The 17,343-nt window shown below is 39.2% G+C and overlaps 1 protein-coding gene across 12 annotated transcripts in view; it reads right to left on the reverse strand.

Moving 5' to 3' along the window:
* ARSG (arylsulfatase G) overlaps positions 1-17,343 on the reverse strand; it is a 102,017-nt gene that overhangs the window by 12,734 nt on the left and 71,940 nt on the right. For all 12 annotated transcript variants that reach the window (XM_087956072.1, XM_087956069.1, XM_087956062.1 and 9 more), the window contains 2 exons: positions 13,903-13,983; positions 9,041-9,149 (listed from right to left, as the gene is read on the reverse strand). In XM_087956072.1, coding sequence (XP_087812198.1) covers positions 9,041-9,149; positions 13,903-13,983 — 190 coding nt within the window. The remainder of the gene's footprint in view (positions 1-9,040; positions 9,150-13,902; positions 13,984-17,343) is intronic.

Below are 17,343 nucleotides of genomic sequence, written 5' to 3' on the forward strand. Positions count from 1 at the left end.
ACTGGAACCGACACAAGGTTCAAGAACTGGCATCTGACCCACCAGTAGAGGAAAGAAATAAATGAAGGTGGGAAAAGCCTGATATGTCTTAGTTCCCAACTATCTGAACCGATTCATTTGATTTCATACCACTAACGTACAAGAATGCTAACTACTGGGTGATTTCAAACATAGCCTCACTATTACAACAGGAGAATGTTTCCTGGGTTTGTCGGCTTTGCGAGCGGTAGGGATTCGTGAGCTGCGCGATCCTGCCGCGCTAGCCGTTTTGGGGCTCCGATCCGAAAGGGTGCGGAGCAAGGCTGCCCTGCAGGGGCAGCTGAAGGTAGGGGGATGCGGGAAAGGGTTTGGGGGTGCTGCAGACCTCCTCTCTAGCCGGCAGAACCTCCTTTTACCAAGACGGTGCAGCGGCGGTCCGTAATGGCCGCCACAAAGAAGCCGGCAGCTGGGCAAGTATGCGCTGGAGGAAGAGGAGAAAGTTTTTAAAAGTGAAAGTCTTCTTGGTCCAGGACTCTAAGATATATTTAATTTAATTCCTGAAAATGATGGTTTTTGGATGATTTTTTCCACAAGAGAAAATAAGCGGCAATTCTGAGGTGCTGAAAGGAAAGTTTACTCTCCCCCGACGGAATTAATAAATGGATATTGAGAAACCTGTTTTTTTTCCAGGTAAAACTAGCTTTTTGGGAAAAGAAATAGATGAAATAATATAGAAATGTATTGTATAAGATAAGATTTTATCTGACCTGTTAAATCTATAATGGAAAAAGGTTCAAATATGTAATGGTTGATGATGATTTGTTTGTTTTTTGAAATTAATAAAACTTGCTTAAAAAAAAAAAAAGGAGAATGTTTCCTTTGCCTTAGCACAACCTTTGTCAAGTATCATGAGTACTTACTATCACCTTGTAAGTTGTAGCATGAAGTCTTAACATTAATATCCACAAAGTAGCCATGCTGACTATAATTAACAAAAGAATGGGAGGACCAGAATGGGAGGTGATACCAGGGAACATCTAGTCCAAACAGCAGAATCAGGATAACAGTGTGTCCTATGAAGTGATTTCAGCAGACTTCTAGTGTTCATGGTTAGTGCAAGAACCATTTTAAATGTTTCTGAAAGGTGACTCTCTGGCTCCTTCTTGAAAAACTCCAGTAATGGGGAATATTCCACTTCACAGAGCAATCCTGGCCGACAGCCCTTTCCATCAAGAAATTATTTCTAATATGTGAAAAGCTCTTCATCTGCTACACAAATGAGTACTGATCATTCAAATGTCTGGACCACAATTATATAGGCCAAATTGAGTCTGCACAAGTGGCCAATCCCCCAATTATCCTCTCCCAGCAGACTCTTTAATCACTACAAATTTTTTTGAAAGTCTCGACTTGAGACTGAAGAAGGGAGGAAGTGGCAGAAAATTTCTCTTGCAAGGCTTCGTTCTTTTATACTATTAGTACATTGGATACAATCCATACTTTTATTACCATGTTTATTTATTTATAAAAAACATGTGTTTGGATGAGTATTTTTTAAAAAGTGTGATTATATTGGAAAAATAGACATCAAAATTAGATCTGATGAACACATTAGCACCAATGAAGATTTTTCTGACCTGAAACATATCAGCCCACTTAAGAGACTTATGAAATATTAGCTGAGGGTGCTGAAAGAAACTTGGTTTTTTTTCCCCATTCAATCAATTTTACCATGACTGCTAGGAAACAAATAGGCAAAACAATAAACAGCATTGGGGGAAAATAGGAAAAAAACAGTACATCTGTGAAAAAAATGTTCTTGTAAGATCATTAAGCTGATTGCTAAACAAATACAACTCCAAGCAAAGAATACACTAGGGGCATGCAGTGTGTTGCAAAATTAGAGAGAAAGAGAGAGGGGGGGAGGGAGGGAGAGGGAGACAGAGAGAGAAAGAGAGGGGGGGAGGGAGGGAGAGGGAGAGGGAGAGAGAGAGAGAGTACATGTGTTCATACCGGCATGCTTTACAGGACTGAATTTAAACTCTGTTAAGATTTATGCCTAGATTTTTAATAAGATTCCTGGATATAAATTGTACGGATCCATTTAGGAGTATGGAGAAAATTATTTCTGGTAAAAAGCATAGAATCCTCAGAGACGCTAGAATATAGCAAAGGGTAGTTACCTGGGGAAGAGGCAGTGCCATTGAGGGCTGTTTGCTTCTGAGAATTATTTGTTTGCCTCCTCTTGATGAATCATCCAGGATTTAGAAAAAAAACCCTATATTGTTCCAAATGGAATCCAAGAACTGGAAATAGGTTTGGCTTGTCTGTTCTATTCCTACTTGGCTGCTTGGTGATTAAATGACAGTTTCAATACACTTTATAGTTAATGTTCTGTTTGCACATGTTTGAATTAGAAATGTTGTTGTAGCTGTTTTGATTCTATAGATAAGTTGCAAACATTTTAACCAAACCAATAAAATAATGTATAAGATATGAAAATAATTGTTTTATATATCTTTTGAGATACCTATTTCTAGATGGGAGGGAACATTTCTTTAATTTGAGGTAGATCAAGCTGAATTGCATAATAGGGCATTAAAAGGACTCTCTTATGATCTGATCAAGTTTTATTTTTGAGAAATCTGGGAGGAAAAGTGAAGTGCCAAATGACGGAAGAAGACAATAGGACCCTACTTCAAGAAAGCAAAAAAGGAAGAACTACAGATCAGGCAAAGTGATATTAATAACTGGGTAGTTTTTGAGCAAGTCAAGAAGTTCATAAAGATCCAGAAAACAATGTGGCAATTATATGAACAAACTGTATCAAACTAACCTTCACTCATTTTTTCAAAGGGGAAATTTTCTGAGATCATGGCTGTTGATTTCAACAAGGCATTTGACAGAGTATCTCCTTAACCACATTTTGATTAGCAAGATTGGAAGTACATAAAAACTGAAAATAATAATGAAAGAACAATCCTAAGTGATTTCTTATCTAAAATAAATGAAAAGGGTTTGTTTGTTTGTTTTTCAAAAAAGGTTGAATGAGTCCAGAAATGTGGCATACAGTAATAAAAATAAATAAAACAGCATAATTTGGAATGTTAAGCTTGTAGACTTGGAATCTTAGCAAGATGAGATGAATGGCTACAGGGGGTTGATATTTACAGCATGACGCCTCACCACACTTGTGATCCATACTGCATATTTGAGCAAAGTGACCATTGAAAACCATACTGTAATTCTATGATCAAAAACAAATCACAGCATCAGTCCCCTTTTCAGATATAAATGTCTGATGAAAACAGCCAGGCTCACTATGTCAAATAATCTCATTAGAGTGTGTGTGTGTGGGGGGGGGGGTGACGGGGGGTGACGACAACACAACTCTTCTGCCATTCTGCAGTCTACCTGTATTCTTCACTGAAGTAGGAGTTAAATATTATGCAAACTGAGGTAGAATAAGAGCCTGCCTCCAATTCAAAATGAAGATTGTGGGATGGGAAAATGGAGGGTTATCTGCTTAATGTTAAGTCAAAGGAGGAACAAGGCATGAGAAATTCAGCAAAAAATATAATGGATGTGACAGAATTTTGTTTAGCTTGCTGAAAATTATGATGAAGATGGTAGACCAAAAGAGTGCAATAGGCAGCTCACAGAACCAGACTGTAAAGGAACTTAACTTAGAACACATATACCACCATTGTACTACTGGCAGTCCTTGAGCAGAATTTCAGTTGTTAAAGCAAGACAGTTGTTAAGTTTTGCCCCATTTTATGACTTTTCTTGCCATAGTTGTTAAATGAATCGCTGCAGTTGTTAAGCTAGTAATATGGTGGTTAAGTGAGTCTGGCTTCCCTACTGACTGCTTGTCAAAAGATCACAAAAGGTTGAAGGCATGATCCTGGGATACACATAAATATGAGCCAGTTGCCAAGAGTGTGAATTTTGATCATGTGGATGCTGCAACAGTACTGTAAGTGTGAAAAATGGTCATAACTCACTTTTTTCAGTGCCATTGTGATTTTGAACAGTTACTAAATGAAAGGTGGTAAATCTAAGAACTACCTATATTTAATTCTCACTTTCTTCACTTTTTCCGGAGTATGAGAAGGGAACTAATAAAACACAAAATATGAAATTCCCTGTATATTACCCATTATGTGTGCTTGTTGGGGAACATGTTCACCTCCTCCCCACACATGTTCCCCAAAAAGCACACATAATGGGTGATTTCCCCATTAAGGCAGTGATCAAATCAGGCTTGTTTAGCTTGAGCAAAATGGTCGTATCATGCGATTTACCTGTGGTGCCCTAGTCACTCAAGAGTTCTTGCGAGAGAGAAAGAGAGAGCAGAAAATGCACTTAGATCTCACAGGGTTTCTATTCACTTTCTGTCCCTGGTTACTATTGGGATTTGGAAAGTATCAGGGCAACAAGATCATAGAAATGCAGGGAAAGTAATCAGCATGAAACAAAGGATGAACTCAAGGAGAAACATTGGAAGGGGAACACAGAATATAACCCGTATTGGAGTGCCTACTTAGCACTTGGGAGTTAATTATTAAATATCATTAATAACAGGGTGTTCTTGTTTATGAACAAGAAGGTCCATCAGCAGAATTTTGTCATGATTTCTGGCCTGAAAATGAACACTTCCTGAATCCTTTGGTGTAACTTAATTCTGAAGAGCATGTTAGATCAGTGGTCCCCAACCTTTTTTGTACCAGGGACCAGTTTCAAGCACAAACACTTTTTCAAGGACCGGGGGAGAGAATCCGAGTTTGGTGGTTTGCTTGCAGACGTTTCATTACCTGACTAGGTAACATCTGATGTTGTTACCTAGTCGGGTAATAAAACGTCTGCCAGCAAACCACCAAGTTCAGGAGCGCCTCGGCCCTGCCTCCCTCAGCCCCATCCCTCAGGTGTCTGCCTCGTTCCTCTCTCAGTCGCTTCTCGCTGCTCCACCAGCCCAGGAAGAAACTGCTTCAAAGAAGCCGGGGGTGGCTGGCTTTCTGTCGCCGCAGCACCTCCGAGCGCCGTTTACCCCCCCCCCGCCGCGCGGTTCAATCCACAGTGCTCCGTTCTGCCTGCCTGCCTGCCTTCTTCGTTTCGGAGCAGCTTCGGCTGATAAAAAGAGGCGAATAGTTATTATTCTCACCGGAAACGAAGAAGGCAGGCAGGCAGGCAGAACGGAGCACTGGGTTGAACCGCGCGTGAGCAGGCGGGGTGAGGGTGAACGGGCGCTTCGGAGGTGCTGCGGCGACAGGAAAAGCCACCCCCCCCCGGCTTCTTTGAAGCAGTTTCTTCCTGGGCTGGTGGAGGAGCGAGAGAGCGACTGAGAGAGGAACGAGGCGGGAGGAAACCGAAGCCGCTGAGCCAGAGAGCAGGACAGGCTTTGGTTGCTTCCTCCCTCCCCTTCTCTCATTTGTGTCCTTGATCCCCGATCCCAGCAGCATTCACCGAAGGCGAAGAAAGCCGCCATTTTTTTAAAAAAAAATTTCTTTGCGGCCCGGTACAGAGTGCTCCACGGACTGGTACCGGTCCACGGCCCGGTGGTTGAGGACCCCTGTGTTAGATGACTTCCTGTGGGTATATACTTCATTTAACAATTGTTTTTCTGTATTTTGAGTAATTTGAACATTTTCCATGAGACTGGCTCACTCCCTAGAAATGGCAGCTAACTTGCTGAAATACTGCCAGTTTTCTTCATGAAACTATTAGCATCATATGCATAACAGCTGTCTTGATTTTCTAAACATCAAGAAATAGCATAATCAACACAGATACACAAGTATTTTCATCCTTGTACAGAAAATAATTCTATCAGACACTATTTTTCCCAGAAAGACAATATCTTTCTAGGATATTTCTAGGATTTTCTTTTAGGGAGCTAAATCCAACCAAATATATGCAACTATATATTTTGCCTTTAGGCTAGTTCTGTAACTGCAGCCCCAAAAACAGCTAGTCCTTGACTACAATGCAGGCTTGCAGGAGGTGAGTTAGAACGCCTCTGCGCCTGTGCGAAGTGCGCATTTGGTGTGCGCATGCACGCAAAGTGTGTGCACATGCGCAAAGCGCGCCCACCAAGCCACACCCACCGAACTGGTGGCAACAATATTTGAATCACACCACTGATTTCATGCAGCATCAAAGCAAGCAGATAGAAAGCAACATGGATATGTGTACCCAGGTCTCATATGCATCTGATCTGATGATAGTACTTAAATACATCTGGAAATAATATTACCATGAACTTCTGTGAGTGATCTGTTTAACAGCCATGAACTGCTGATGTACTGTACTGTACAAATACTTTAAATAAATAACTAAATGCACAAATTGTTGTAGGATTTACTACATCAATTAGAACTGCTGTGACACTTTCATGGGTGAGAATTACTTTTATAATGCCAGTAATTAAAAGAATAACACCCGTGGAACTCATTTGAAGTTGCAAATAAAGCCGAATTATTAGTGGCATAATACATTATTTAAATTAAATACAAATTTAAAGCTGTGAAAGGCAAATGCCCTGCCCAAAGAGGGCACTGGGTTGTTAGGAATAGTGCAAAAAATAGGCACTTAGCTACATTTAATACAGGTTGAGGTCTACCCAGACAATGCCAAAATATTGTGAAGTTCAAAGAAGATGAAATCTCATTCCCTAATGTTCTTGACTGTGCCACTACGGCAGGACCACCCCACAGATATTTATCTGAAATCTACCCAACGTTTTCGGCATATGGCAATACAACCAGTCCTCATTTAGCAACTGTTTATATTTACAACAGTGATGAAAAATGTAACTTCGCAACCAATCTTCACATTTACAATCTCTGTAAGTCTGTAAACCAACAAAAAGTTGAAGAGTCAAAGCACAGTAACAGTTTGACTTAACAACCAACTGTTTGCTTGAAGACTATGTTGTCTATCCCAATAGTGGTACCTAAACAAGAACTACCTATAGTAGCAAACACCTGGTATAAAGACATGTATTCTAACCCTTTGGATGATGCGGCAATTGCCCGCACTCCGGTAGTCCGAGTCCAGTTCCGTGGAATGGGGGTGAGCTCCCTTCTCTTGTCCTTAGGTCCTGCCCACCTAGCAGTTTGAAAGCATTGTTTGCAAGTAGAGACTGTAAATAGGTACCACCATTTTGGGGGGTGGGAAGTGCTGCCAGAACTGGAAGGGATCAGTGGAGGAGTGGTTAATCTTAGTAAAGAGTCGAATTTTCTTTCATGCTCTTACTCATTATATTGCACTGCTTTACTCACCTTGGAAGACTTACTACTAATTTTAAATATGCTTTCCAAATCTGGCTTAGTTATGCTTTATGTTGTTGAAACCAATAATATAAACTACAACAAATATGGTTTAATTAAATTTAATTAAATAAGGTTTAATTAAATCCAAGCTCCTTTCCTGTCATGTGGGACCAAAAATGAAAGTAACCAAACTAAATGAGACCAGGCATATTCCACCTCGCTAAAGTATCATTTATAAAGTGCTGCTAACTGTCTTTGCAATCATAGCATCAAGATGGATCCAAATTAATATTTTTATCTTGCTCATTAGGAAGTGTGCAATATTCATATTGGTAATGGTAGAAGTGTATGAATGGGCAACTTTTATCCCATCTGCAGTTAACACTCCTGACAAAGACAACATGAAGATTAATTTACAGAAATATCGTTTGGGAATTATAATATACAGGAGCAATAACCTTGACTCCTTCTGAGAGAAAACCAGTTATTCCAGACCAACAATGCCAAAGGAATTATAACAGATGTTTATTATAATCCTAAGAAGAAACAAATTTTGAAAACAGTTTATGAGCAAACATCTCAAAAGTAAACTTTGTTCCCTTTCAAACTCAGCTTTATTTAGGAGAACAAACATCTCTGATAAACAATGAAGGATCAGCAATTGACCTGCTTGGCTGTTCAACAGACCTATTCTAGAGCCTTATTTGCAAATGCTGTCTACTGGCTTGAAGGAGGGGTTAAGGAAACCAATAGATTGCAAAATGCTGTGGAACTTTACAGAGGTCATTACCAGTTAGCCCCTTTTATTTTATTATTTTTTTATCATTTCAGAGATGACAAATTCTTCCATGTTCAGGAATGTGTGTTCTCAGCTGTTCTAGCAGCTCAGCTTGCTATGGTTTGGGAGTTAGTTGTCTACACGCTATTCTAACAGATAACAGATAATCAGAGTTGGAAGGCACCTTGTAGGTCATCTAGTCCAACCCCCTGCCCAAGCGGGGGACCCTACACAATTTCTGGCAAATGGCAGTCCAATCTCTTCTTGAAAGTCTCAAGTGATGGCGCTCCCACAATATCTGAGGGCAAGCTGTTCCATTGGTTGACTGTTCTCACTGTTAGAAAGTTTCTCCTTGTTCCCAGGTTAAATCTCTCCTTGTTCAGTTTCCATCCATTATTCCTTGTCTGGCCTACAGGCGCTTTAGAAAATAGCTTGACCCCCTCCTCCCTGTGGCAGCCCCTCAAATATTGGAAGACCGCTATTATGTCTCCCCGGTCCTTCTCTTTACTAGACTAGCCAAGCCCAGTTCCTGTAACCATTCTTCATATGCTTTAGCCTCCAGTCCCCTCATCATCCTGGTTGCTCTTCTTTGTACTTTTTCTAGAGTCTCAACATCTTTTTTATAATGTCACCAAAACTGGATGCAGTACTCTAGGTGTGGTCTTACTAAGGCTTTATAGAGTGGTATTAGTACTTCCCTTGATCTTGATTGTATCCCTCTGTTAATACAATTTAGGATTGCATTAGCTTTTTTGGCTGCTGCTGCACACTGCTGGCTCATATTTAGCTGGTTGTCCACTAAGACTCCAAGATCCCTCTCACAGCTACTGCTATTGAGCCTGCTTTCACCCAGTCTGTATGTGTACTTTTGGTTTTTCTTGCCTAAGTGTAGGACTTTACTTTTCTCTACATTGAATTTCATTTTATTAGATACGGCCCAGTGTTCTAGATGGACCATAAAGGAATCTTACATGAACAATCCATAATAGAAAGCATTTTCCTCTCCTACCTTAACATCAAAGGGCTCGTCACATTTGCTGGGATTTTCCCTGGCCAATATGCAACTGTGGGAACACGGTGTCCTCCTTCCCAGGTTGTCTGCTTTGCTGAGCTACCACCTGTGAAATTTTAAAAAGGAAAAAAAATCCTCACATTTAAGATGCTTGTTGGCTAATACTTTTATATTCAATCAATCAAAAAAGAATTATGAAGTAAAAGAAAGCGTAAAAGAAAGTAATCTTTTTCAGCCAAGAAGATAAAATGTCGTAGGAAGGAAAAAGCAAGGGATCTATTAAGACATGTTATTATACATTTTAAAAAAAGGAAAATAGTTGCACATACAGAATAAATATTAGTGTAATGTCTCAATATTGCCTCATTTTCTTCTGAAGAGCCAAGACTCCAAGGTCTACTCAGTGTCTGAGATATTTTTGGATTTCCTCGCCAGCTCCAGGTTGACTCAGTCTTCCATCCTTCCGAGGTGAGTAAAATGAGGACCCAGATTGTTGGGGCAATATGGTGACTCTGTAAACCAGTGATCCCCAACCTTTTTTACGCCGCGCCCGGTACCGGCATCAGCTGGGCGCCGCGCCTGGTACCGGCATCAGCTGGGCGCCGCCATCTTTTTGATGAAAACGTGCTTCCAGTGAGCTTTCTACCCGGAAAAGCTCACCGGAAGCACTTTTTCATCAAAAAGATGGCGGCGCCAGCAAGCCAGCGGCCGGTAGGACTTGTTCCGCGGACCGGTACCGGTCCGTGGACCGGTGGTTGGGGACCCCTGCTGTAAACCACTTAGAGAGGGTTGTAAAGCACTGTGAAGTGGTATATAAGTCTAAGTGTTATTGCTATGTGGCAGCTTCTGAAAACTAGAAATAATTTCAAAAAGACAGCATGACATAGTATGTATCAAGCTACCTTTGGATGCAAGTTTTACACTTGGCTAAGTCAATTTCTGCCCCATTTAAATGACATTCTTTTAGGAGCCCTTGAGAAAGCATAGTAGTCCCAAGATGCTGCAGAGAATAACTTGGTGAATGACACCCATAAAAACCCAATTTTACCAGTTAGTGGATTTATTTACATTTACATAAAACTGTTTAGCTACAGAATAATATTAGAGTTCGCTGTGGGGAAAGCTAGAATTGAAGATGCATATTATGAAAAATGCTGATAAATTAGGGAGGATTAGACAAATCAGTGATCAAGCTAAAGAACCAGGCCAAACCATGAGAGTTCCCACCCAAGCAATAAAAACAACTTTAGAGAATATCAAAACTTAAAAATGTTTTCAGTTTTTAAGATTTGGAGATTTGAAGAACTGTGTCAGCAAATCTACATGAATGGGGGGGAAAAACACTTCCCACAAATTTCAAGACAATTCAGCTTTGCTTCCAGGTCCAGATATCAAGTTGGGGATGAAGCATGGTGTGCCTACACTCCATTTGTGTAACAAAAATTGGAAATGTTTATTGCACAAACTGTTCTATCAGACTGCAAATACATTTATATAATGATACACCTGGCATAACTGCTTTGTTTAAAAAATTATCCCTCCTGCTGGCACTGTAGGCAATTTCCCCTTTGCCTCTTCACACGGAAACATAGGAAACAGATCAGACTAATCCAATTTTCTCTGAAGGGTCTTTGGCTCACCTCCTCAATGGGCAAACTTCATTCCTCCCCCATCCAAAAAAGCATTCACTTCCCTTCATCTATGGTTGTCCAACAGAGCAGAAAACAATTTGGCTAGGACTTACATCCTCTAAACTCTAAAGCATCCTGATATACAAAAATTTGTAATAGCTTTTCACAGCATGAAGCAGATTGAAAGTCTAACCCTAGCAGACAATTGAAAATTTGGCAACCACAACCTTACTTCTGGCATTCAGATAAATGACAGACAACTTAAATCAGACCCTTCTTTTAACATTTGAGAATAGAGTTAGAAGGGACCTTGGAGGTCTTCTAGCCCAACCAACCCCCTGTTCAAACATTTCATATCATTTCAGACAAATGGTTGTCCAGTCTCTTCTTGAAAACCTCCAATGATGAAGCACCCAGAACTTCTGAAGGCAAGCTGTTCCACTGGTTAATTGTCCTCCCTGGAAGTTGCTTAATTCCAGATTGCTTCTCTCCTTGATTAGTTTCCATCCATTGTTTCTTGTCCTGTTCTCTGGTGCTTTGGAAAATAAGCTGATTCCCTTCTTTGTGGCAGCCCCTTAAACCCTGAAATACTGCTATCATGTCACCCCTTACCCTTTCCTCTATGCTAGCCAAATTCCACAATAATTCTTCATGTTTTAGTCTCCAGGCCTTTAATCATCTTGGTTGCTTTTCTTTGTACTTTTTCCAAAGTCTCAACATCTTTTTAGTAATTTGGTGACCAAAACTGGATGTAGTGTTCCAGGTGTGGCCTTACTAAAGCTTTATAAAGCAGTACTACCATTTCACCTGAATTTGATTCCGTGCCTCTGTTTATACAAGCAAGGATTGCATTAGCTTTTTTGGTTGTTCCCACACACTGCTAGCTCATGATGAAGGGATTATTGTCCACTAGGACTCCAAAGTCCTTCTTACCGTTACTGTTTTTGAGACAGGTTTCACCTAATCTGTACTTGTACCTTTGATTTTTCCTGCCTAAAGTGTAAAACTTTCAAGTCTGTCAAGATATTTTTGGATTCTGAGCTTGTCTTCTGGGATATTGGCTATTTCTGACAGCTTAATGCCACCTCTAAATTTGATGAGTTACCCTTCTATTCTCTCATAAATCTAGATTTTTTTTAAAGTCAATTATTCTCAAACAGATCTTACTCTAACGATTATGCTTGTAGAATAGATGCAGGTAGCAATAAAGCCAATTCTCCAGCAGATATTAAGCAGGGAGGAACAAGTAATGAGGCACTGGAAAAGAGGTGTGACCCAACCTATCTGCCCTCACTTATAGTACCTGAACTAGGTGGCCTATTGTTGTTTGATGCAGTGCAGATAGCAACAAGTCTCAGTGGGGGCGAAAGTATAGAACTTGCAAGTGGTGGCATGTATTACGACTAAAGTCCTGTCCTTGTGTACAAAAAAAGCAGGAAAATGACTAGCATCTTCAGGAAAGATAACAGTTTAAGAACTGAATTATACAGCTATAAAACAGAGTGTTGAAACTTTATCTCATTTCTTAGACTGACGTGGTAGTGAAAAAGAAGGGGGTTGGACTAGAAGTTCTCCAAAGTCCCTTCCAGCTCTATTCTGATTGATAATCAATACAGTTTCCTCCTCCTCCCCTTCTATTTTTTTTTTAATTTGCATTCTTTCCATGAGATTTATGCTGACAGTATTTTGGAGTTATATTTTCCCTGCATTTAAAACCCTTTCCATCATTTCGATGTGCTACATTTTCAATGGTGGGATTCAATTGTTTTTTTTACTACTGGTACTGTGAGTGTGGTTGGTGGGCGTGGCAGGGGAAGGATACTGTAAAATCTCTAGTCAGAGGTGGTATCTATTGGTTCTCCGAACTACTCAAAATTTCCGCTACCGGTTCTCCAGAACTGGTCAGAACCTGCTGAATACCACCTCTGTTCATTTTGCATATTGCATTTTATTCAACATTTCAATCTGTTGTAAATTAGATTTGGGATTTAAAAATAATTAATTTTTAAAAATTGCTTCTAGTGAAAAAGCTTATGAAAAGACATCTAAGACTCCAGAGAGCTATTGATATACAGATAAAAAAGGCTCGCAAATTAGCCGACCGCTATTTCAGTTTTATTCACTGCTGACATGAATTATTCTCTCACACACTGGTCTGTTACAAACATCAATAATTATCCTAATAATAATAAAACCCACAGTGAGGCACTACCTTGATGCTGTGGGAATTTCTCTATGAATTTTCCCAATCTATTTTTAAAGACTTCTAATGGAGCAGACGGCTTGCAATAAGCTCAAATGAATTAATTATTTTTATGACATAGGTTTTATTTTGGAATAGCAAGGGCTGCCAATCTCAGACATTCATTTGCGTGAATGAAATGATATCAAGATAGAATCTTTTAAAAACTATAGAACAGTTTTTAAACAATGAAAAGAAACTTTGGGACTTCCTCTGTAGGAGTTCTGCCACAGTCTTTTTTTCCCTTCTATATTTGGAAACGGACAGGAAACAGATGTGGAAAAGCCAGCTACTGTTATTCTCAAACAGTAACTGGGGGAGTATGAATGACTTTAAGGGCATCAGTTCATGCGCACTCACTCACAGACATACACACCAAGGGTATCAGATACAAAACCAGGAAAGATCTGCATTTACGCTGCACCTTCCTGTCTGCGTAAGCAGATATAACTGTCCCTCTTCCTTTGCTGTCTGAGCTGAGAGGACATTAGCCCCTGTTCTGATAGAAGTGTGCAAAGTTCCATTATGACAGCATTTTAAACCATGAAAAATAAGTGTGCGAGAAACCATGAAAAATGGGATCCTCATTTCAAACTTGATGCTACTGACAAAATAATCTAAGGGTTAAATACAATCTCAATAGCATGAATAAATAATAAAAGCGGCTATAAAAATTTATTTTTGATGTTACATAAAATTTAATGTTTAATAATAATATTAAACATAACATTTCTTTATCATGTTTGAAAGAGTGAACATCACATAGACAACTTTCCCACCCTGACTCTTCTTCATAAATGACTGCTGGAGGCAAAACTGGATAGCCCCCTAATTTCATGCAGCCATGTGCCCAGCAAAGCATGTTTCAAAAGAAGAAAGAGGAGCTACCAGATTGAGAAAGAAAATGTAAAAAGAAAAAAAAAGAAAATGCAACCCAAATTTTCTATTCAGAAAAGCTGAAGAGAACTTTTAAAAAGAGACATTACCTTTTTTTCTTTGCCACATCCCTGTATATGGACCAACACTTCCTGCATAGTCACACTTCTCAGACCAAGGACCATTGTCCCCTAGAAAGATAAGAAGAGACCTTGTTAATAAACAGAACAGGAAGGTGTCTTTCATTGGAAACAGTACGAGTAGCTACAGCCAGGTTATGGTTGAAGGGCCAGAGAGTGTAGTTCCCATTTCTTTCAACTGAATATTATTTATATTAACAATTACATATGATTAATCATGCTTCATCAAGCTTCTTTTTCTTATGCTATCAAATAGGTCATATGAAACTGGAAAGGAAGGTACAAGATCAGTGGTGGGTTTCAAAGGTTTACCACTGGTTTGGTGGGTGTGTCTTGGTGGGCGCACTTTGTACGCACGCCAAATGCACACTTTGTGCATGTGCAGAGGCTTTCCTACTCACCTCCTGCAATCCCTGTAGCTTCAACAGCTGATGCGCAGCAATCTGCTGTGCCGCGCAAAGCAACTGCGCTTCAAAAGCAGGGAATAAAGACCAGTGTGGGAGCCCGGGTGGGCCCAATAGCAACTCCTCAGAGAGAACCAGTTCAGTCTCAACTGATCTTTGGCATTACCAATACGCCAGAACTGGGCCAAACCGGTAGAATAGCACCACTGTATAAGATTATAAAGGATATACAAGACCTCAGAATTCCATCCCTGCAGGGATTCACCTGTTCCTTAATGCAGGAGTTTTAATATATTCTCAAAAATGTTTTCAGAGAAAACAAAGGAAATCCGTCACTTTTTTGTTAAAATCCCTGACCCACCAAAATAAAGTGTGTCATTGTAGGTACAATTCTAAAATAAAGGTTTAGATTGCAGAAACAAAATGGGTGCCTGCAATCTAAACTTTCATATCAACAAACAAGCATGGTGATTATGCAAAACATGGGGATAAGATCAAGTTGGCCTAACAAATCTATTGGCTGGTGGAAAAATAAATAGCAAAGGCTATCTGTATCCTACTTGAAATTTTAATTTATAAGGATGCTTTACAAGGGACTATTGAGGCTGAGAGAATACAGTCTTCAAATCCTGAGCTGGGCTAGGATCTGGAATGACTCAGGAGTTCACAGCCTCCCCAGCAAGTGTGAGCTTTTTCCAGATGATTACTAGTTCAACCCATTTCCCATCTTTTCCTGTTTGCATGTTTTTGATCTATACCAAACAGAGCTGACATATTCTCCTGCAGAGTAACATGGGGCTAATGTGGAAATTCTTATTATCTACAGTTGGGCACCCCTTCTTGTGTTCATTATTTTCCTCAGCACTTATAGCTGACAAATTACAGTATTGATCTGAACATTTTTTTCTTTTTCCTCTTCTATTTACATTTACATCTATTCTAGTTACTCGTTATTCTTATTTTCACTCTTTCTTTTCTAATATTTATATCGATTTTATTTTGTTAAAAAAATATTTGTCATAGTTATATGGCTAACCATCTCACAAGAGTGTATCTGGATGATGCACAACAGTGAATGAGCTTAATAAAAATTTCTTTCATAAAATTTGTATATTTTTTTAAAAGAAACCCTGGCTGCCAAACCATACTGAATAGCAAATAGGTCCCTTTCCTTCAAGAGGAATCTAAACAGGGCTGTGAAGCAGGACAATTACAGACAAACTCTAAAAGATTAGCATTTTTTCCCCTCAAAACATGGAAAACAACTTGCAGAGAGACTTTTTACCTGAGTGAGGAGGAAAACTATTTGCCACTTGAATAATTCTTAAGGATTGGGAGACAAAACAATAATAAGAAAGAGTTTGCCTTGGAATTTAATGAACCACGTTTTACTTCCCCCACTTGGGAGAAAACAACTCATTAACAGCAGACTTCGGAACTGGCTATTTTGTTCTTATGTAATGAAGTGCTTAATTATTAGTCAAAGGTGACAAGGTTTGTGTTTTTGGCTAGAATTGAAGAATTCATTCACGGAAACAATGCCTATGGTGAACAAACTTCATAAAGGGGTACTGATATGTGCAAAACCCCTTTAAAATTGTAAGTACATTGGGCAGCCTGTTCATCTCCCATATTAAATCTGGTGACAAGAAAGAATACCTGCCAAGGTTAACCTATACCACACAGGTTTTCTTGAGAACAATCTAGAACCAGCCAGTTGTATCACCTCATCTGCTTCATGGCTAAAACTTAGCTACAGCTATGTAAATGTTGTAAGTTCAGAAGAAGCAAGGATTCTTAAGATTCAAAGGAGAACAGAACTGTATGCTATGCCCTCAATCAGTGACTCAAATTTACACTGAATCTGAAACCCTTGCTCTGGCTTATTATAGAAAAACAAAAAAGCACTTTTATAAAAGCAGAACTTGTGTGCTGATTTCTCTTTTCAGAAAGGAGCCCAGCTGTGTGGAGAAAATAAGTTTACTCAATAGAATTCAAGACTTGATGGGTTATCCAAGACCATGTGACACTGGATGATTACTGAAGTTAAAAGGAGGAGGGCATTGCCCAGTTTCTTAAGTAGAAGACTCAGGACAACTCATCAGAGGTGGTATTCAGAGGTTCTGACCAGTTCTGGAGAACCAGTAGCGGAAATTTTGAGTACTTTGGAGAACTGGCAAATACCACCTCTGACTGGCCCCGCCAGTCAGATAGTTCCATTCCTACTGATGAGAGTGTGATCAGGAAAATATTAGAATGTGCAGAAATGAATAGTTAACACTTGCAATTAAAGAGAAGGAACAAACTGAATATTATATGATATGAAAACTATTTTATCGATGGCTAGAGAATAAATATGAAAGTTAGAAACAAAACATGATTAGTGAAATATAGAAAATATGTTAATAGAATTAAATACGTTAAGATGAGGATTGTTATAATAATTAGATATATTATGTATATCAGTATTAAGAGAATTAATATTGATGTAATGAATAAAGCTGTAAACTCTAATTGTTATTGCACAAGATATTTGTACCCAGATGACACACCAGTTAATAGAAGATGGATTGTTTGTATTAAAAATAAAAATATTTTAAAAAATTATAGTTCCAGTACATTCATCTGAATATTAATAACAAGTGTTGTTATTCAGCTGGATGTCCCACTGGTTTAAAAACCATTTCTGATAGTTTATGACTAGATCTAGCAATGGATAAAGTTGTTTAAGTTCTTGCAGGTACAACAAGTACAAGCACACACACAAATATTCCTCCATTCTATCGCAGCAACTTTTAAATTTGTTCCATGAATTCCTAAGGGTACAACATTTTTATTAGCAGAGATTCATTTGGAGGGCAGGAGCTACCAGCTGATCCTTGAAAAGGAGGCCTTCCTGAATCAATCTCCATCTTTTTTCTCTCTAAAGCTCTTAGAACCGATTGAGTATATGACAAAATAAGTCTCTAGGACAGGGGTCCCCAAACCTGGCAACTTTAAGACTTGT

This window comes from Notechis scutatus, chromosome 2, assembly GCF_049901735.1.
Source record: "Notechis scutatus isolate UNSWTSFEM ecotype Mainland chromosome 2, rNotScu1.2, whole genome shotgun sequence".
In the NCBI taxonomy this organism is placed as follows: domain Eukaryota; kingdom Metazoa; phylum Chordata; class Lepidosauria; order Squamata; family Elapidae; genus Notechis; species Notechis scutatus.